The sequence below is a fragment of the Coloeus monedula genome, assembly GCF_965178545.1.
Source record: "Coloeus monedula genome assembly, chromosome: 1".
Taxonomy (NCBI): Eukaryota; Metazoa; Chordata; class Aves; order Passeriformes; family Corvidae; genus Coloeus; species Coloeus monedula.
In genome coordinates, this window is record NC_138781.1 from 6031164 (window position 1) to 6054270 (window position 23107).

Sequence of the window (23107 nt, forward strand, 5' to 3'; positions counted from 1 at the left end):
CAAAATTATAACCTATGTGTTTCTCCTCACTTTCAATCTGACTCAAAAACCCCCTGGAATTCAGGCCACATCCACCCCCAAAAGCATGTAAAGAAAAGAGCGGGTTTAGAACATCTTTCAAGGTTGAAGAACTACTCTTGCCTTTCATTTTCTTTTTGAATAAGACATACATTTCCATTATGTACTTGCCAAGTCAGGCAGACTCCTAGACTCAAATGAAGGAACAGTATAATACATTTTTCTTGACTATTACTTATTACAGAACTTCATTCAATCATTTCCATGGTAATCCTCAAGGTCTGTATTGAAATGTGACTTTTCAAAAGAAAAAAACAGCACATCCATCATATATATATATATTTTAAGCACCAACACTGAGCTATGTAATATAATATTGATGATTAGTTTAGTTGCCTGAAAATAATTATCTTTTTTGAGCTTTCTAGTTCTAGATTTGAGAAGATGCAATTGCTCCACTGTTTACTATGCTTATATCTAAACTAAAGAAACTAAGAAATGGGGAAGGGAAAAATTAATCTGGAGGTCAGCTTTAAACCAGTAGAGCTTAGTTACAGACAGAACACGAAATGAAATGAAATGAAATGAAAATAAAAACCACAGCACTCCTATGGTGTATTGCAAGAAACTACTGCTCCTCCCCTCTTGGATTTAAAGTATTTTAACAAATGCTTTATTAAGCATCTACCATTCATTTCCAGGAATCCTCAGCCTATGTTCCAGGTCACAAGAAGTACATATAATTCTACTTGTCACTGCCACTGTGACCCCATTTTCTAAATGCAACAGAGATCTAGTTTTGTAAGATTATTGTTGTGGCAATTAATGACAGGATTTTTAAGAACAGCAATACATAGGTCTAATGTTTTCCTCCCAACATGGGACATCTCTGTAGCTTTAGTTCTGGTTTTAGAGATCCTCAGTGCACCTTATTGAGCACAGACAGAGACAGGCTTGTATTGCACTCATACTAGGATACTGGAATATGAAATTACTCTCTTTATAGTTCCTGTTTTCAAATTTCCTTTCTGTGACCATTGCCTTTATTTTTAAATACACAGTGACATGCAAATACCAGAGACTGAATTTCAGAAGGTTGGGACCTAGAAGATGGATCATGATTCTCAAGGCACAGAAATGCTGTGAAAGCTGGCACCGTTTCACTCCTCACAAGGAGGAAAAAGAAACTCTCTTTGCCAGTATTTCTCTAGGATGTTACATGATATCCAGGCTCAGACCACCTTCTGAAACAATAAAGCACCTTGGAAATCCAAGTAATCCTGAAATATGTCTGAACTACTTACCTACAAAACTCTGTTTTTTACTCTCCCACAGTGGAGCTGCTCTCACACCATTTGCCACCAAGGCAAAGAAGGCTTTCTTTACCTGCAAACAAACAAAGAAAAGGAAAACTAAATAAATCTTTGCCTTGATTTAGCATACCAGACACCAACAGAAGGATTTCCCCTCTCCCCAGAAAAAAATCAGAAGCAGTATAAACAGGTAGCTGGCATTCGAAACAGAACAGAAACCACAAATGCCAAACAAAAAAACCCCTTAAGCCTTTTACTTTTAAAATGATTAAAAAGCTAGAAAAAAGCTTAGCAAAACCAAATCTGTTTTTCTTTTATTTTTTGAGTATTCTAAATGAAAGCCTCTGATATATCCATAAACTAGAGGGAGCCTTTAGTTTAACACCTGAAGACTGTGCTATGTCCTAGTCAATGTTTACTACAGCAAGTTGTTAAAAAAATGAGATTGAAACAATAGCAGTTTCATGTCCCCTACAGCTTTTAGATATTTGATTTATACAAATTTTAAAAAATTGTTTGATTGTTTTAAATATAACTGAAAGTGAAAAGAATTACCTAGCCTGTTTTGCTGCTAAAGAAATCAACCAAGTACTTCAATTTTTTAATGAATTAATCCTCCCCAGAATCAGAGGTTACAAGGCCATGGTGTCATTCTGAAAAGAAACACTTCCTTGTAAACTCTGGTTCTCTGAAGGACTCAGGCACTGGTGCACCTCAAAATCCTGATCTCCTGGTGATGTGCTTGAGCATGACATCCTTCCTGTCCTGCCCACCCCCCTAAACAGTTTTCCTATGGAAAACACAATACAGAAGTGATGGCTCTTGCCCAGGTCTTGACCCGGCACAAAACTAGGACACAACCAATCTGTATTTCTATATCCATTAAATTGGTCCTTAGTCCAAATAACAGAGAACTGCAATTGCTTGATGACTAAAATCTGAACAGATCATGATTTCACAGCAGTATCTTAAAGGTCTACTTTAAATTACGTGCCAAGGGGATCCTCTCCACAACAGATTTAGGAATAAAAGGGTTTCACAGTCAATGGAATCAACATTCAATAAAGTAGTGGCAAAGAAAAATGCAGGCAGTGATCTGTATTTCTTGCTACATCTACACAGCCTGACTGCTTTCCCCTGACCATGAGAAGCACATCCACCCTCCTAACATCAGCAGATGACAGTCCTCAAAGTTGCCTCCTGACTTCAGAGATGCCATATCACCAATGAACAGGAATAACCATCAGCCATCATCCCTTAACTGCACTGAAACTGAAGAAGCCACATGGGGAAAAACCAGGGCCACAAGTAAGACTAAATACATAGCATTTATCTAGAAAATGGTTAAACAGAAAGGTGCCAGAGGTGTTCAGCCAACCCGCTGACACAAGGAGGAGTCAGGCTAACAAACATTACCAAATCCACCACAGCAGCATCCTAACTCATGAGGAAGACTGAAACCACAAAGAAACCCTGCAGGCAAGATACATGAAGTGTTCCCACATAAGAGCATCACACTTTGAGTTAAGGCAGCAAAAGCAGTGAGCCATTTGGGGAGCAGATATGAGACAGATGAGTTCGCACAGACCAACTCCACCTTGGAGCAATATAAGTTTTAACCATTCTTCCCCAAAAAAGGGGGAAAGGACACTCACACTGCCCAAAACCCTGAGCCTGCAGCTTTGGTATCTTTCCCCAGCAAGAGCCACCACGTGAGGTCACAGTCACAGTCAGTTCATGTCCCCAGTTCTTCACAAGAGAAAGATGTTCAGGCTGAATCAGAGCAAGAAGGGAACAGCTGATCTATTAAGGCCAGGGGGAAATAGCCTTCTCTGAGATAGCCATCATGCAACGCAACTCCTCCAGCAAGTTTACAAACCCTGTAATTGATAACCTGGAATAGAGGAATGCCTGTGGCAGAAAAGGTGTGGAAAGCCAACTACAGCACTTCAGGCAGTCTCTAAATTTCTGCTACTACTTCTTTCCCAGACACAGTAGCTGCAAAGAACAGCACCTAGCACCATGCTCAGATGGGTGAGACAGTAAATTTGAGGTATTATTTTAGATTCAGAAAAGAAGCAAGAGAGATTCTCAAGAGAGACAGTTGCAAAGATACTACTCAAGATGCTGAGCTTGTAGACAATCCAGAAGGAAAAGAAAGAATTCTTCAAAGGGTAAGTTCTTGCCCTGATCCTGTTTATTTGCAAATCATTTGTCTCCAAGAATCACAAGAATCTTCAGTTAGGCTCCATCTTGTCTCGCTTTAAAAGACACATTTTGGAAAAACTGAGGGCTGCTGAACAGATACAGCTACTAAGACAGCTCAGAATTAAATCCTTCATAAAAGACCAAGATCTTAGCTTAACCACTAGGATACTAAACACTTGATGTAATAAATCACCCACATTTAGTAAAGAAATACTTAAACTCAACCCCCTGGGCTGTCCTCCTAGACCACAGCTCAAGTGACACTGCTGTTTTTGTCTTCAGTTGTAGAAAGTGTTACATGGCCATCTTTTAAATAAAGTAACAATGCCATCAGTTCTTAATGTTAATACTTGTCCCTTATTTAAGTAAGATAATTACAAAACAAAAACTCAACTTAATTCTTATTTGCTAAAACTGCTTGCAAGCACAAACATATACTCATCCACTCACACTTTCCTGCAGTTTCTGTGGTTGACCAATTTCAGTTGCCCCAAGTAGTGCTTGGTGGTCAGCCAAAGCACCAGGGTGTGGAGCTGGGCTTCTGCCCAGCACTTTTAGATGTTTCAGTGATGTTCATGCAGAAAATACCCACAAGGACCTTGCTTTCTGATGATATATGGTTAGTAGCCTTTGAACATCTCCACCATGTCCCATCTTTGGACCTCCAACAGCGCTGTTTATTCTCGACTCCACAGAGTTGGACTGGCCTGACCTTCACAAACCCATTGTTCAGCAGCCAGAGCCCATAGATTGTTGCTGCTCAACACCATGTACAAACACTCTTTAAACAAAGCACTTTTGTTTTATTAACCATGTCCTAACACACACAATGAACCACTAAAAACAGGATTTATCTGCCCAAATGTAGAGGTCACTCTGACATTTACCCTGACCTCGCATATTCACTGGACTTTTCACTGTCAGCTGGGGCATGACTCAGCAGCCTTCCCCAGGGATTAACTTATATCCCACAGATGCCATTTCCCCCCTCACTAAGATGTCTAGACATTTACAGTTAGATGAGGAATCCCCCTTTGTGTGACTGTCTACTCCAAGAATTTGCCCTTAAGTAGAAGAGTCACATTATAGCAAAAGAACACAGCAATTAAATCCTAGATATACCATATACCACCTCAACAATAGCTGCTATTACACTACACTGAGCACAACAGGAACTTATTACACTGTGAATATGATGAATAAAAGAACAGACTAATTTAGGTTAGACAGAACCTCTGGAGGTCACTGTTCTGCACACCATTCAAACACTTCCACTGCAAGTCTGAAGGAGGACAAAGCCTCTTCCAATAAAACAGTCATTACCAAGAAAGCAAGAGATCCAGACATAAAAGCCCTTTTTTTGGGTAGAATATTTGGAAAACCTTGTCCCTTACGGTTAGTGAGCTCTTAAAATAACTGGATTATTGGGCAGTGAAACCAGAAACAGCAGTAGAAGATTTCACCAGACTGGAGAATAAGTTTTTCCTCACTGACGGGAAACACTGAAAGGGACACCCTTTGTTATGAGATACCAGTGATTTTACAGGCCCTTGCAGAAATGCTCTCTCCAGTGAACATCTGTGAATGAGGGAAACACCTGAAAGGAAAACTTTTTTGTTTTTTCCAAAAATTCAGTGTGTGTACAGCACACACACACGTTTGTTTTACCCAACACTGTGTTATGAAAATTGTAACTATGTCCAGAAGTAACCAGTGGTTTCAGACTTGTCTTCCAGGACTGTTCCATAAGGCAAGGAGGGTGACTGCTGCTGTTGCAATAATTCGCTTCATTTGCCTTGCAAAAAGATTCATGTCCTTGACAAATTGTTGGGAGAAAAGAGCTGCCACAGTTCCTGGTGCTAAAGGGTCAGAGCTGAGCAGAGAATCCTACTGAGCTGACAGACACAACTCAGCACCAGTGCCTCATGAAAAGGCTCAAAGGTAGCAGAAATAACCAACAAAGCTAAGGAGCACCTTCAGACATGCCAATATGAAGCAAGAGGATGATGCAAATGATTGTCCAGTAGCAAGGACAGTGCTAAAAAACCTGCCAGAGCTTCTGTGGTGCAGCTGCCATCCAAGGGCGGGATGATAAACATGGACCTCTCTTGCCTCATCTTTCACTGTGTAAGCCAGCACCAGGCATTTGCCTGCAAAGCCCCTAATGTAACCCCAGGAAATGTGTATTTTATCAGATCAGAACTGTAAGGAAGAAGCTCCTTCTTCTAATTTTTGGCACAGAGCTCCCATAAAAGCAGTATCAGACCCAGCTGAACCTTGACATTTTTATCATCTCTGACTTCTGATGGATGGATGCTCTAAGGTGATCTACAACATTCATCATCATTTTCACTGATTAAGTTGACAAATTCCCAGTTTTGTTTTACAATTATTTTTAAGGACTACAAAACTAGAGGGAACACATGCCTCCAAAAATACACATGTGGACCACAGTATCAAACCCAAATCATTCAGGCAGTCCCTGAGAAACAACCACCTTTCCTAGCATAACAAAGTACTAAGTTTGACATGTAGTTGAAAGGAATTTACAAGAGGAAGGCATCCAGTCTTAGCAGATTGGGTAAGAACAGCTGAAGAACTAAAGCAGGAGGTTGAACTCCTATACTCATATACTCACATGCTCTAAATACCAAACACCATGGCATGAGGAGGATTCTCAATGGCTTCCCCTTGTAAAGGGGAAAAAATTCTATACTTTCAAAGGAAAACAGCTTCATCTCTATCTTCATAGCATGAGCAAATGTGGCAAAGTCATTCCAGACACAGACTTTGTTCTCACTGTTAAGAGCATGAAGGTGCAAGAAAAAGTTATTCTGAGAATTCCTTCTTAAGAGGCAAAACACTCTAATTTCAATAGTTCTTACCAAGTAGGAAGACACAGTGTAGAACAACTGGTCTTGGTCTTAACAGGAAAATCATCAGGGCTCTGCTGCAACCTTTGTACTGCATAAAACCTGGGCAACCCACACTTTATTCCCTTGGTTCAAGTGTGTTTATGAGCCAACTGACTCCCAAATGCTTTTGATGTGAAAACATGAAGAATGAGGCAACAGTTTCTAGCCCAACACAAACAAGACTGTATTTCTTTAAGCAGCATGACAAGTTCTCTGGCTGCCCAAACCTTGGCAGGTCTCCAAGCGAGGAAAAAGAAGAAACTACTGCAGGTAAAGCTGATTGTCTTGCTGCCTCAGACAGGTGTACAACAGATCTCCCCTGCTACTCCCTCACATCACCAGGATTTCAGGCAGTGCTTCCTCTGTATGAGACTGCCACCTGAACAGAGCCCATGAAACATTATTTGGGAACATACTGCACACACGTTAGTAAGCTGAAAACACAGCTTTGCCACAGAAAGCTCTTTGGACAGTGCTTCTCTTCCTCGCTGTTGATATCACCTTCAAAGGACTTATTCCTATGAGCTAAGTTGGAATTGAGGACTCCTGCATTCATCACCAGATCCCACAATTATCATCCTGATAATACAAAAGCAATATGAACTAAATATTCTCCAAACCCACCACGCACTTTCACTTTGAAGCAATTCACATTGGGAACTGTATTTAACTTGCAATTCCTTTTTTTTTTCCTTCAAATAAAGTTGTGATGCCCAATCCAGACTTCTTTTTAAGTTACAGAGAACTACACTCCTGTAAAGGAGCTATTTTGAAAAGTTAAAAATCTCTCTTGTAGTGCATTTACGTAATTCAGTGTTTTTACAAACTGATTTGTCTGGGGAGACTAAACACAACCAACCATCTCAGCATGATAACTGCTGCATTCAAATACATTTTCCAATTATTCTCTTCTTTGGTCTATTAATTTGTTAGAAGCATTTCCTTCTGAAAGGACTAAATAAAGAGGCTGCTTAAAGACAATAAAGACTTTTGCCCAGGGCGAGGGACAACCAGGTCTTGGACCATATCAAGTAGAATTTCCTCCTTTACCTTACCAAGTAGATTGGAGAAACACTGGACATTTCTCTTATTACCAGGGTGGCTACATTTGCTTCAACATCTGAAAAACCTCAACCAAAAACATTCATCCTCTAGCTCCAGCTGAATTTTGGAAATCTTATATGAAACCAGATAAAATTCATTTCTCTTTCACAGGTGGTGCAAAGGGAACACTCCTGGTAGAAAATGCAGTTCTACTGGACATAGCTTAGTAAAATTGAAGATGTGATGTTTTAATACCCTTCAGGCTCAAGCCAACCCCAGAAGTCACAGCTGGAGTCTTATTCTCAAGTTAAAACTATGTACTTGTTCCAGATTTTTCCCCAAGGAGCAGGTGCCATGTCCACATGCAGAATTCTTCCCCACACCACATGCCCATGAAAAGGTCCCAGTCCAGCAAAGACACCAAACCAAGACCAGCACTGATACTCTGTGTCAATGTGTCCAAACTGTAGCTTTCTGCTGTCAGATTGCACACCACAATGGGCTAAGAGGGAACATCAGGCAAATCTGATGGGAAGAGCCAGTGGCAACAACTGCATGGGGAAGGGCACAGAAATTCTGTCCCAGATTAAGATCTTATCCAAAAGGTGGTGATGGGGCAGAGAAGGCAAGAAGAATGGTATACGACTCACTCAGGCAAGCACAAACACCTTACCCACACCCTGTGTAGAAATTTCTGCTTAAGTGGCACTTACCATTCCTCCAAGATCCACAAATAAACACTTCCTATTGGTTTTGAGAGCTGCAGGAATTAAACTCCTATGCTTGTATACCAGCAACAGGAGAAGCTCTGAAAAAACCCAAGTCTTGCCATATTATGCTACTGATTCCAGCCTGATCTCAGTGAAGGGAGCTTTTATGTGGCTGCTCAACTGCCTCAGCCCACATGCTGATTAAAAGCTAAATTAGATGATTCTCTTACAGTTCTGTGGGCAGTGTAAGCAAGGAGGGCTATTCACACTCCTCAGAAATGCAGACAGCAGCAGCTTCATCAGGGAAAAACCTCAAAGCCAACTAAGGAAAAGACAGTCAATCCTTTTGTAAAGCTGTATGACAGCAGACCCAGAGTCTGCTGTGCGGTTCTGGGAGCAAACCATTCTGGAGCATTATTCCTGGAAGCCTGATTTATCTCATTACCGTGGCGAGAGGCAACACCCAAGTCAAGAATGACCTGGAGGGAACCAGAATAATAAATCCATTTACTGAATAGAGTCAGCACAAGGGAGAGAAATACAAATCCTCTTCCATTCTAATGCTGAATCCATTGTATGTGCTGCAGAAATTACCAGGTATATTTACTGCCAGCTTGTCAAATCACTAAAGAAGCTTCCAGAACATTGTTTTAAAATTTTTTTTTTTTTTAGTTATGTGGTAGAAAATTATTTAAGCTCTTACTAGCATGACAGGTTCTGACAAAATCCTTCATTGGTGATAACAGCACCTGGTCCATTAACAACTTAGGTAATTTCATTAAACAGGTTAAATAATTTAACCAAGCCACACAAAGATTTCTTCAGCATATAGAAGGAAATAAAAGGAAAGAGTCTTTAGGATTCTGAAAGCTTATTCTGATGACTGTTTCCACATAAACATGATTTTTATTAGTTTATGAAGAAGTGCTGGACAAATGCTTTAAAAACACTTTCAAGGTCACGGTAAACAAAAGCCACATATGCTTTATTATTAAAACCCAAATTGACTCGTAACAGGCACGAATATCATTTAGTCAAAGATTAGATAGAGCTTTTGACCCAAAGAGAGCTTATGCAAACTCCACATGACACAGCCACTACATTTGCTAACAGATCACTCTTGGACTGCAGATTGCTGCTTGATACAAAGCAGGGAAGTCCCTGTCTTACATTCACCTTCTACACTCCTCTTCAAGGGTTAATTGCTCTGCACTAGAAAACAAGCTAATCCTTCTCATCTTTATGTAGTCTGGGCAAAGCCACAACAAATTAATACATTTCTTTCAAGGTCAGACAAAAATCTGGCCTTAAGAAAGCTTCTGGAGTTAAGCTTCAGAGATTGCTATAAGCTAGGTAAGAGGCATTTCCTTAAAAAATTCTAATACAGTTCAGGGTGGGGGGGAAATGCATTGGTCTCTAAAAAAACCAGATGCATGCAGCAACAAGGAAAAATTGAAATCACATTAAATTACGTTAGACAAAGTAACCTGACAGAATGTGAACAAAGTGTTGTATTTCATTCATCTTTGAATTTAATACAAGAATTGTTTTCCATCAAAGGAAAAGATCCGATGGCTGTGTCACTGTATGTACTTGATACAGGTTAAAACCAACAAAAAGAAAGGAAAGGCAGACCTGGGTGTCCCCTCCTTCCTCCAGATCATCTGCACACTAAATGCATGAACACTTGCACAGCGCTCAAATGCTGTGTGAAGACACAAGCTGGTGAGCAGTAAATTTTCATTCAGCTCAGTGACTTCCTGAAGTCTATCATAAAGACAATCTAGATCCATATTTATATTTAGCATAATTAGAATGAAGAAGAGCAGTAAGTGAATGCTTAGAGTAGCCCTTCAAAGGACAACCCCCTCCCCTCCTAGGGGCTGTGAAGGGTTTATTCTCCTGGTTGCATCTCAGGAGATGTGTGCAAAAGATGAGAAAGTTTATCTATCCACTGTGAGCTGCACACTGTTGCAACTTGCTCCATTTCCCCACCATCCACAGAGTCAAATTTCCATACTTCACAGGAAAGCTCATAACATCTAATTGTCTCCTGACTCTCTTCCTGGTCAGATCAGACTTTATGAAGTTTCTTTAATGTGTGCCAAGCAAAGATAGCATCTTCCCTGAGAAAAGCCAAAGGCTGCAGCCTGTCACAAACAAGGAGCAGTTGTGGGTCACAGGCAGGGGAAAGCCACAGCCATGAAGTTCAATATGATTCTATAAATATTTATGAGGAGCAAATAAGTATTAATAAACTGAAAGGGTGAAAGAACAGTCCACTGTCAGTCTAAATCAAAGAAACTGTGCCAGCCAGCACTTTCCCAGGCAACATCTGCCACTTCCAGGGTTCAGCATGGAATAGGCACCACTCCAGGCAGGTAGACTAGATGCAGATCCTGCTTTGGGGCAGCCCTAAGTGAAACCTCACTGAGGCAAACTGGGCTGTGCTAGCTGGCCTCAGGCAGGCAAACAGAGCAGGGCTCAGCACACTGTATTCATTTAGTGTGGATGCTGTGTGCCAAGGGGCACACTGTCCTGCTGAAGCACAGCTCTCCTGCACCACAGGAGCTGATGCCCAGCAGAGGTGCAAGAGCCACAACACAGCTGTCCCAGCCATGTGCAGGTGCCAGGTAAAACACACACGTGTGCTCTGGACACTCCAGCCCAGCGTGCTGTGCCAGCACTGGGAGCTGATGGCAGCTGCTGGAATCAAGCCCCCCATGCCTTCTGACTAACACATAAGCAGGGCTGAAGAGACTCAGCCCATCCTGCTCTTTATTAGCTGCTATTTCTGCTATTTAAAGCCTTCTTTTTATTTCCAATGTAAGGGCATCTCACCATCCCCTCTCTTAGGGCTAAAACAAGGTTCCTTATGAAACTTTACACTAATTCCCTCACAGATACTGAGACTAAACATTTACTTTTATGAATCAATGTTGCTTCAGTGGTATGACTTGGTGCCACATTATATAAGGATATATAATTATATAGGGATATATAAGGATATAATATAAAGATAATATCTCCACTTTTCCCACAGCTAACAATAGGTTTAGAATACTTTCCACAGTATCTCATGAATAATTTTCCAGGGTAGAAACACGTGATGTGTGCTGTGATCGCTGACCAGCAGAGGGAGACAGGATACTGCAGCCAAACAAAAATCCAAAATACAGAATCTTTCAAAGGATGCCATGAGAACTCAACCCAGCTTCATTTTTAATTCTTCCTCCATTGATTATTACCAGCTTTTATTAAAGGAGGCAGAAAGTGAGCCCTTATGTTGTGTGTTTTAGCTCTAACACTATTCAAAACCAGAATTCAAATCTCTGGAGAACTATTTCAAGGCACCGTATCTTTTTTTTTTGGTGGATGTTTTTTGTTTGTTTGTTTGTTTTTAAATTAGGAGAAACACTGATGTGGGTAGGAATGAAACAGACCCAGCAAAGACAAATATCCATATGAGAGGATTCATGGACACTGAATGTTTCAGAGCTGTGTTTTCAAAATATGAACTGATACACAGTCCTGAAGTACTGGACAATAAGTAATTTCTACATTAAAAATTAAAATGCAAAGAACAGTTTAGAAGTTTTATCTGCCCACCCTTATTGGGTTAATTCTCCACCATGTACTTATTCTGCTGTTTTAGACAAACAAAAGAAGCTATTCTGTTTTTGCATTCCATACACTTTCCTGCACCAGCCACACCAATCAAACTGAATGACCATAATGTGGTTTGAAGACGCTGATGGTGGCACACGAACACAGGGGGCCAGGTAAAGAACCAAAGGGAAATACTTAAAATACCTACTAGCAGTGTAGGCCAGGTAATCATTCAGATCTACCTTTTTAGTGTTTTCTTAAATAGTTTCACAAAATCTGCTAAGTTGGAGGACAGTGCCCATGCTGGAAGAAGACTCCTGCTTTACAGTATTATGACTTTATAAATTAAAAGTAATGCAAATGCATTAAATGTAATAGTGCAAAGTCAAAAAAAAGCAGTTTAGAGGGGGGAAAAAAGCTCCTCACCAGCAATACAAACTCAAGATTTGGTCTGTATTTATTGTATGCTAGCATCTGAATGAGCAACTCCAGACTTCCCTTCCCTGCTTTCAAACACCTGGAGAAGCAGACTGAGAATACGACTCCACGATCACAGACCAAGGCATACCTTGTTCTCCTCTGGCTGTAATCCATGACCATCACTGGAGATGCCAATTAAGACAGGGACTTTGGTGAAGTGCTGGTGGAAGTTTTTCCATCACCATTAAGTCACCTGCTCTCCTTTATGGTGAAAACTCACAAGGCTCACTCGCACTCTGTCTCCCCAGGTGTTACCTCCCACTGGCTCACGAGCTGGGGAGGAAACTCTCACTTCTTTAATAGCATTATCTCAACACAGCTCCAGCAATGAAAACCGGTATCTGGCATGATCTAATTCATCAAGAAATCTGGAGACTCCAAAAGGAATCAGTGGCCTGCCCCAAGGGCCTCAAGATTAACTGGTTGATGGAATAAAGAACAATCATCTCTCCACCTGCAACAGTGACAAGGCTCAAGCCTTTGACCCAGGTGAGCACTGACAAAGCAGGCCATGGGTCATGCCCATTGTAGGCACCAACTCCCAGCATGCCATCTCATGGTGTGAGGAAAAAATACCCCCTGGAATGAAAAGGAGGCCAACAGTCTTTGAGAAGAGCTGAAAGAGTACAGTGAACCCCACCATCCTAAATCTGATTTTTCAGATCAAAGAGGTCTGAATTTTTTACTCAAGAGGTGACAGTCATCCTCTCTTTCAGGCAGAAGAAAGGAAACATTGAAGAACTTTTCCCCCCTCTAAGATGGTGAAAAAGTCAATGCAGATTTTCCACCTTTCAGATCACAGCACTCAATCCAACATTATATACAATTATCTGATACACCAGACGGTTCTGTGAATGTTTTGGGAACGAGTATCTGTTACATGGCTGCCTCTGACTGTGGAAAGCTGAGGTCTGAGTAGTACATTCCAGACCAAAATTACTTAATGGGCTTAGTTAAGTCAGAATTGGAGCATCTTTACAAGGAAAAACACACTGAAACAGCAAAAACCAAAGCAAGCAAAAAAATACCAATTGCAAAATACAGGAAACAAAGAAAGCCACAGCTTTCCACCACACTGCAGAACAGATTAGTCTGCTTCTATAGCAGGCAGCTAATGCCTTCTTTTGGCAAACAAACTCTTCAGACAGAGCCAAGAGTCTAGCAGATGATTTACTGATTAAATGCAAAATGAGAAGCTGAAAACAAAAATTTTCTGGAGAATGTAATAATTTGCATAATTAAGCCATCCATTTGAGTCCTAAATTGTCTTATCAGTATAGCAGGAACAGACTCATAGCACCTGGGTACTCTTTAGCTGTTGCACAAGGATCTTACATCAAATGTTTTTATGTAGATTCAGGTAGCCATGAAGAGGCCAATATAAGTTGGGCCCATTTGAAATTTTTATTTTGATAGAGATTCCAACTGCAGAACAAATTACATCCTCTCTTTCTGTTCTGCTAGGAAGTCTTTCCCCCAACTCCTCCTCTAACATAACATGAAAGATACAGTTGAAACAACACAGTTTTGTACAGTCAAAGCACAGCACTATGGCAGTGCTTCTCTTCAAGAGATCAGCTTTCATTTAACAGTCAGGAAACATTAAAAAAAAATGAACTGCAAGCAAAGGCAGACTGAAAGGAGTATACTCACTTGTAGCGTAGTGTCGAAAACAACAAGCTTAGAGCTTGTTGGAACAATGTCATAACACTTGTGTGACCTCATGAATCGCACATAAATGTCACTTTCCGATTCTTCAAGTGCTGCAAGTAAAAACATTATGTTGTTTTATTTAAGTAACCTTTAAAAAAAGAGCAGTAAAAAGCATGGCAAATCAACTGAACACCACCGCAGAAGGACAACCCTAAGGCAAAAGTCAAATTCACACTTTCAGATCTGGACAGACAGTCACAGGTTTGCACTTTGCATTTCAGACTCATCTTTCCTTTCAGATTAAACAGAACAAAGACAAAATGCATTGTTCTTCTTTGATGAGAAAGGACTTCTGTACTGAGGAGTTACATTTTTTAAAATAACTTTTTTTTTTTTTTTCCCCAACAGCAACCTACTGGAATATGCAGCTGAACTCTAGTTAAGTACAGAGAAGACAGCTGGAAACATAAGTAGTGTCGGGCTTGACTAACTCAAGCTCCTTAAGTTAGTATTTCTTGAATCTTACCTCTGCCTGTTCCACTGCCACATAGTAATTTTCTATTTTCTAAAGAAGCAGCAGGCAGGTTCTGTAATCAGCTTCATTTTCTTCAGGCTAAACAGAGCATCACAAATCCAACACTTTATTTACAAAAACAGGATCCACGTGGCTGGAATAGTTGTAGCATGGCATGTCTATAGCACAGACATACAATCCAGTCCATATTACTTTAAATCTCCTTTGCATTTGCCAGAGTTCAGATGCATATGCATACAACCCCCAGATATGCTCAGGTACATTAACTTTTTTCTTTTTTACGCACTTTGGCCCTCCATTCTTTCCAGCAGGTACCTAGAACTTGGTCAAGGATAATCCCTCCATCAGAGATGTACCCTTTAGACCCTGTAATAATCCACAGAAACTTGATCATATATTAAACTTTGGAAGAGCAGAATAAAAAAGACAATAAGTAAAAAAACCCTTGAAATACCTACTGACCATTAAAGAACTTCATATTAGGGCATTAAAAACTCAGAATTATCATTTGCTAGATTTGCTCAAAATCAGTTATCTTGCTCTGGATAAACTATTTGTCATTTCCACCAAATGGCTCAGCACAGGCTTTTTAGTCCAAATTTAGAGAAGCAAAGCTGGATCTCCCCTACAAGTGGCTGCTCCAGGATCCAGCCTCTTCTATGTACTAAGCAAGTCCTTCATCTCCTACTCCCATTACTCTTAAAACAAACAAACAAACAAACAAAGCCTATTTCCCCGCTGAAACACAAACAACATGGAATAGAGGTTCCATAGGAATAGAGAAGACAGTGTCCAAAATGGAGGAAGTGGAAGAAGAAAAAAAAATATTTGTTGGATTTATGTTCCTACAGAAGTCAGGACCAGAAGTGGAAATAGAAGGAACTTGGAAAAATTGGTAAGAAATTAGGAAACCATGTGAGGTAACTGAGAGGGAAAGGATTAGGCAGACAGACTTGGACAATGTTGGTAGGAAGCCACCTTCTTGGGGTGATCCCAAAGAGGAATGGGTACTGACTCATCAAGGGCATGTATAGGAGAGCTAAAAAAAGTAGTTTGTAAGTTTGTAAAATCTATAATATACTACCACTTATCATCCTCTAACTTCTGCAGTATCATTAATGGCTACGGTCTGCAGGAAATTAATTACTGTCTGCAATGGAGTTGTCAGAGATTTTTGTTGTGTCAGTTTTGTTTAGTTATTTTTTTAGACACACAAATTAGAAGCAGAGAGGGGACGAGATACTAAGAAATAGAAACAATATTACATGAATATTGAAATGACAGACCAGTAAGTCTGGTCTTTAGAAAGTTATGTTTGCTTCTACAACCCTAAGTGCAGTCCCTCTGTGCAGTATCAGAGTCCTTACTTACTGCAATCTCAAGTTCATAAACAACTAAGATATTATAGGTAGAAACACACATAGAAACACCTCAAAGTCCACCAGAATAGCGGAATCACCATCCCTGGACATGTTCAAAAAAGGTGTGGATGTGGCACTTAGGGACATGGGACTGGTGTTAATAGTGGCACTTGATGGTCTCAAGGGGTTTTTTCCAACCTATGTGATTCAATGACTCTATAAACCACAGAACAACCAGCTGAAAAAAACGAACACTCAGAGCACGTCATGGCTCCACGGAGTCCTGTCAACCCACCAACAAATTTCAAATGTATCAGGATAACAAGCACAGTAACTGTGAGCCTGAACAATTCAATCAGGGAAGGCTGTTCACAGCAGCCACAGCCAGGAATGCTGATCAGCACAGTGAAGGTGTGCCCATAAACCCTCCTCTCACTTACCAAACATTCCCACCCTCCAAACACAACTTCAACTGGACCTCAACAATCCCCACCCAGATGCACAGGACTGGTGAAGTGTTATCTCACCCTCTGCTGTCTTCCAGTTCAGGGGAGACACCACAAAGCAACTGCTTCCCTTTAATTTTAACTGGAAAGTTACAATTAAAAGAAGCATGAGACAACCATCTGTGAGCCCTGCTAACACCCCCGTAAACAGCTAGGAAACTCTAGCAGGATCTGGACAAGGATCCAATTGTCCAGCTGGAACTGAGGTTTATTGCTACAGAACATCCTTATACTATAAATAAGTACAATGCACCTCTTTATTAGTTATTAACTAAACATGCAAAACATAAGCACCACTGACTTAACTCTCATGTCCTACACCACTCCATCAAGTGCCTGCTGGAAAGGGTATTTAAGACCTTCTAACACCTTCAGCTACCTGGGGATACCAAACAGCTGCCACAGCCCAAATCTTTGTACAGGTATTGTGTATTATGTATATACACAGCTGTTCAATGGAGAAAAAGGTCTCCCGAACCAAAGGCTCAGCACATCTCAGGAATGCACTCACACCCATCTGTCCTGCATAGCACAATTGCACAGGGCATAATCTTCTTTACAGTTTCTCTCCCCTTCCTGAGGAAAAACTTGCTGCTTTGGGTTGTATCCAACCACCACTGTGCTGCAAACATAAATAATCAAGTAAGAACACCCTCGTCTCCATGAGGATATTTCTACTTTATTACCTGCTTAGTTTCTTGTTCCAGTCTTATTTGTTTTCCCAATAAATGCCCATTCTTTCTGAAGCTTCTGCAGTTTTACCCAGCACCTGCAAAGCAGCACTTCCTTCGGACAGACACGGACAGATCCCTTCTGGCTTGACTTACAACCTCCCTCGGTCTCCGCACATCATCTCTGATCTGCACCTGAGATCATCTGCCCAACATGCAGGAGGTATGAACACAGAACTGCCTCCAGCCAAACCTCAGCTCACTACAGCTCATGCTCTGGAAATCAGCTGGCTCACAGAGCAGATTCCCAGCAGGAGGCATCTGAATCTAGAGCAGGATCGGGCAGGAGAAGAATCCACTAATAAGTAGTTGAATGTGTTTTTCCCTGGGGATGCTTTTTCAGGAAAGCTTCCCTTTTGAAGATTCATCTGAACTTGCAAGTGGACATTGCCCATGTGCACCCCCTTTCCCCAAGCCATAGGTGAAGGGAAAAATTATCCAAATTCCCACTGCTGTTTCTTGTGATTTTTAATAGAGCAGAAAGAGACGTCATCCGAAGGTTACAAATAAACCCTGTTTGACACCTGAAGTTGAGCACCTTGTCACAGAGGCTTTTACAGAGTAAATTCTCTGCACTGGCATTTTATTTGTTCCTGTTAGAGATCCTTTGAAGAGTAGAAGATCAATCTATTTGTATTTCTGTCCCAAATCTTATTCAATAAAATGATTTTTACTTCCTTCCTTTCTCCCAGCCTTCCCTATAACATGACAGATGCTTTTGTTTTTTATTGTTTTTTATTTCAGCCAGTAAATACTATTTACAAGAGCATCATAGCTTTTTTTTTTTTTTGACAGATTAATTATTCAACAATACTGACTCAGGGATTGCAGTGGGACTCCATACTAAGAATAATTGTCTGTTCAGAGAGCTCCAAGGTAGAACTACCATCTGAATACTCATGAATGACACAGAAACTTCTGCAGCATTGCTGAAGCCATTTCCTCAGAGATCTACTGAACAGATGCCTTCAGTTCCACTCATACCTTTGCCACCACGCACGGCACTTTCCTACTGTAGCTTTCCCCTCAGAATCTCAAGGCCTTCAAAAGAAGAAAAGAGGAGAGGGAAAAACAAACAAAGGAAGAAGTGCCTGCAGATCAAGAATAGGAATATAATGTCAACACTTATGGAAAAGCTTCCAAATACTGCAACATAAAAGAACTATAGAAACTTCCTCAGAAGCGTCTACTGCAAGCCACAGCCTGCATTTCTGGGCTGTGTTCTTACTGGGCTGGCCCAACAACAAGATCCTGGACCACATGTGCTTCCTGATTTCAACAATACAACATCATTACCTTTTCTATTATATTTTATGTTACAGCTGTATTATGCTCCTGGTATCCAGTCATATTTCAAGTTCAGTCATTGGTTCCAGGAGCATTTGAAAGGAAGACAGAGGTTTCACAGAGGCTGGGTTCTCTCACCTTCTTTAAAGCATTAATTCCACCACAACCACGCCACAGCAGCTCCCCATAGCATCCGTGTCCTCATGGCTAGATTGAGTGCTGGGACCTCTGGCAACTCTCAGTCACTGGAAGAACTCAAACTTCTGAACCTAAACCTTCTTATTAACCTAAACAACTGTTTGTATAACTGACTTCTCCAAGCTTCATATGAAATCAACTGCCAACTTTTAAAGGCCCTTTAAAAAGTAGGGAAAAACCAACAGATAGCAGTATGTAAAAAAATACACTCAGATAACTGCCTGGCCTGGCGAACAGCTTGGAGGAAGACAGAAACCACAAATGTACACCACTCCCTCTGATTTTTTAATAACAATCAGCATAGAAACTTTTAAGGTGCAACTTAAAAAGCTTAGGATTTTCTTACAGCAGCAGGAGCTGAGCTAAGCACTCCCAGCTCCCAGCACTACTTTTCACCTTGACTACTATTGGCATAATCATCTCCCCTCAGCCAGATCCAATGGATAAAAGGAAATGGGGAAGTAGAAATGTAGTTTTGCAATGTTCTCACTTGTACTAAATAACCTAGCTAGTGGAAAACACACTTCATTTTCTCTTACTGCACACATACATATCTACACTTCAGGGTACTCCAAGCCATACTTCTATTTTAGAAGTCATGTGATATGCTGAATATCACATTTCAGATGCCAGAGAATTAAAATATTAGAGACCACAACGTTTACTATGGAACTGATCCAACTGCAATACATTAAGTCAAATTTATTGGTGTATTTATACTGATAAACTTTATTGAAAGGTGTCATACCAAAGTATTCTATAGTATTCTCTCATATATACATATATATATATATACAGACTTATATATATATGTATTTTTATATATCTATTTATTTATCTCCTGCCCTTTTCTTACAGTAGAAGCTACACAGGACAAGGACAGCATCCACATCTAAGATCAGCTTAGGTGTGCCAAATGCTGCCAGAAGACACCAGGGTGAGCAATCACTTCAATAAGCCAGGACAAGTTACCCTCTCTCCCTCCTTTTAGAGATAACCCTTGGCAGAGAATACAACAGGTAAAAGACATCATCAACCCTGTAAATTGTTCTTCTGACTGCGGTTTTATCTGAAAGCTGTCACCAAAAATGGCTTTAAAGTTTCTGATAATTCCTGCTCTGAATTTACTGAAGGAGTTCCTTAATATCCTTGAAAACCTCCTACACAGCTTTCACAGTACTGGAGACTGTAGGAGTTCTAGTATAAGTCACTAACATAATACAGATCTGGAAAAAACATCCACAGTGGATACAGTTCATCCACTCCAAGAGCAACAGTGACACTACTCAGAAGGAACCATAAACTATTCCTCACCAACAGGCCCTGAAACACAGCTTTTAAGGGAAGTGGAGGCATCTGGATGAAGCAGGGTTTCAAGAATAATGTTCTGGGAATCAAATGTCCAGGCAGGATTTTATCAGCATTCCTCAGCAAAGGGACAGAGATTCTGCAGAGGGATGCAGTACTCACTGTGTACAGGATGTTGCTGTGATCATGAACAAGAGCTTTACTTCAACCTATCTTCTAGAAGACAAGTATGGCTCATTTGGCAGATTTTTAGCTTGGTTTGAATGATATACAAATTAAAATGTACATGGTATACCCAGTGAAAAACTCGGGAACCACAGGGCTGTCTGAGAACAAGAAAATGCAATTTGTCACAGAGTAATGCAGTAAGGCAGCATGGCTGCTGAGTTTGCTGAGCTGTCTGCTAAAGAGCCAAGAACACTGCAAACAGTGGATGAGAAACCAGACACCAGAAGCTGAATCAACATCAGACTTGGTAGGAAGGGAATACTAACATAGTTTAAGAAGAACAATCACAAGAGAAAAGAAGCAGTGTTGTACTGTATCATTTGATTTCTGTTTATTCATGAGGAAACTTACCTCAGAAAAAGAAAAAAAACACCACCAAAACAACCTCCCATGTAATCAGCCACAGGGTAAGACTAAGTCATAAAAAAAGACAGAAAAAGCAGGATGGTCACCAGGATACCCACTCTATATGGCAGGAGATAAATTACAGAACCACAGAATATCCTGAGTTGGAAGGGACTCACAAGGATCAGAGTCCAGCTCCTGACTCTACACAGGACAACCTCAGAAGTTTTAAAACAGGCTTGACACAACTGTTGCAGAGATGGCAGCCAAGACTAGCAATGGACTACTTCCAATTACACAGAGGAAAAAAAAAAACAGGTTTACAGTCCAATATATAGGAAATAAAAGGATGACAGCGATAGGAGTTGATAACTCCATCACAAGCTGAAAGGCTTTCGAATGCAAGGAACAGGAAGAGAGAACGTAGAGACAGAAACAAGACTTTATTTTTCTTTCTGAGAACTGCAAAGCGCTTTAAAATATCCTGGAAGACCACACACTGAAGTTACACAGTAGCATTATTCATGCAGCCACGGGCTATTCAATATGGATGTTGCAGATTGAACATTTCCCACTCCAATCTAAAGGAATGCATGAGCTGGCAGATAAAGATTACAGCAAGTTAACAGACATAAAAAACTCTGATACAAAGAAGTGATAGGAAACGTAGCTAGAGATCAGTATCAGGAGCTTCTTCAGTGTTCCAAGATTAATTCAATTGCATATTACAGCATGGATATATGATGTGACAAAGGAAAAGGACTTAAAAAAGATGTGTGAACACAGGAACAACAACAAAGTGAGCTCTCTCTTGCTAACTGCACCTCATCTTGCAAATAGGAAGAGGGTCCAGAGGCACACAAAGTAAGAGGGGAGAACAGGTACATGAACAGATAAATAATAGTGAATAGAGAAGTAAATGCACTGTCTTGTTGCTCAGGTCTTCAGAAGAAGGTTAATCCTTATAATAACAGTAAAAGCTAAAAGAAACCAGAACACATGTTTAAGAACTACATTCAGATTTGCTTAAGACACTTTCAAACACAATCTTCAGTCCTGTGTGCACCTACTTTTTTTCTTTTTGCACACATTTTAGTGTGTCCTCTGAATTCTAGAGTCGGTGCAACTGCTCAGCCACTTTAGGTCACCAAGGTAATTGAGATGTTTTCTCCCCTTGTCACAAGGAGTTGCTTCATACACAGACCACAGGTTATTATGTGTGTGAACAGGGGCCACCCTAGCTAAAAGCAACCATTCCTCAACTGCATGCTCATGAAGGAGAAGATATAGTACCAGTCTAAAGGAAAGCCAAACAAATTCAAATGCAGTCAGAATTCCTAGGAGTGTACTGAAGCACATTATTAAAAACAGTGTATTTGTAAGCACCTACAAAGGCAGCTCATCAAAAGCCATGAAGAAAGTCAACATGGCTGTGTCAGGAACAGTTCAGACTAATCAGTTTTTACCCAGAATAAAATGATCAACTGGATGAAAAAGAAAGTAGATACAAAATAAAAATAATAATAAAAAATCACAGTATGGTTGAGACACTGCTTTCAAAGCAAGCACAGATATTACTGCATGAGGAAAAGACAGATAGAATCACCCCATGGCAGCTGCCTAACAAGCAATCCCAGCTGCAGCAAAACTAGTAATATTTCTTTTTTTTCAGTGGGTTTGCAAGACTGGATGACAACGGTGTGTTTTTAACAAGACATGGACTCCAGTTCAAACTCTTCCCCAAGCTGGAACATTTGCAAGGCCCACCTTATGCAAATCAGGCAGAAAGGCACACAAGGTCATACTGCAGGACTTCACATTTCTACCAGTCAATCTGGAAGTAGTTTTACCAGTAGTTTGATACTTCCCAGTCCAAAAGAGTATCAGAGGATCAGGACTTCATTTTATTCTCTTTAGTGATCTTCAAAACAGGAACAGACCATGCTTCGAAGAGCTTGCAGTAAGAGTTAGAAATGGTTTCAAGACTTAAAACCTCATAATGTCTTCAAATTGAATTTATAAGAGACTTGGAAATAATACAAATATTCAGAAAACATCAAAATCTGAAAGAAACACTCAACTGGAAGAGTGCAAATTATGGAGTGACTAAATATCACAACTATTGAGAGAGATGTACCTTGTTATTAACTTAATTTGCTATGGCAGAAGTAGGGAAGAAAAGGCAGTTTGCTTAAACAAATAGGCAAACAAAAAAACCAGCACAGGTGTCAGAGAGCTATTACTGCATTCCAAAAGCTGGTTAAACAGAACAAAGCAACCTTAGGACACTGTACAACATCCTTCCTGAAAGGTCCTAAATGTGGAATGAGACAAGTGTCTACAAAAGCACATCCTGCTTAGAACAAAGGAGTTACTAGCTCTTGACAATACTTCAAAAGATCCACTTTTCTGGTTTTGAGGTTTAGATACCCACGTCTTCAAATTCCTGCAGTACCTAAGACTTGTAAGAGAAAACTGATACAAATAGCTTTTTTGAAACAATGAAAGATTCGGATTGTGTTGCAGTCTTACAGTCGCAGCACGCTTCAAAATCCTGCACTGAATTTTGTTCCTCATTATTGGTGTTAGTAAGTCCTTGTAACTGGGCTGAGAAGTTAATGCTTCTGTTTTACTCTAGCTCTCCACTGGAAGTGTGGA

At 40.4% G+C, this 23107-nt stretch overlaps 1 protein-coding gene across 4 annotated transcripts in view; it reads right to left on the reverse strand.

Annotated features, from left to right (window-relative positions):
* PRKAG2 (protein kinase AMP-activated non-catalytic subunit gamma 2) overlaps positions 1-23107 on the reverse strand; it is a gene marked incomplete at its 5' end in the record, with an annotated part of 212643 nt that overhangs the window by 14582 nt on the left and 174954 nt on the right. For all 4 annotated transcript variants that reach the window (XM_082281308.1, XM_082281309.1, XM_082281310.1 and 1 more), the window contains 2 exons: positions 1323-1404; positions 13951-14060. In XM_082281308.1, the coding sequence (XP_082137434.1) occupies positions 1323-1404; positions 13951-14060 (192 nt within the window). The remainder of the gene's footprint in view (positions 1-1322; positions 1405-13950; positions 14061-23107) is intronic.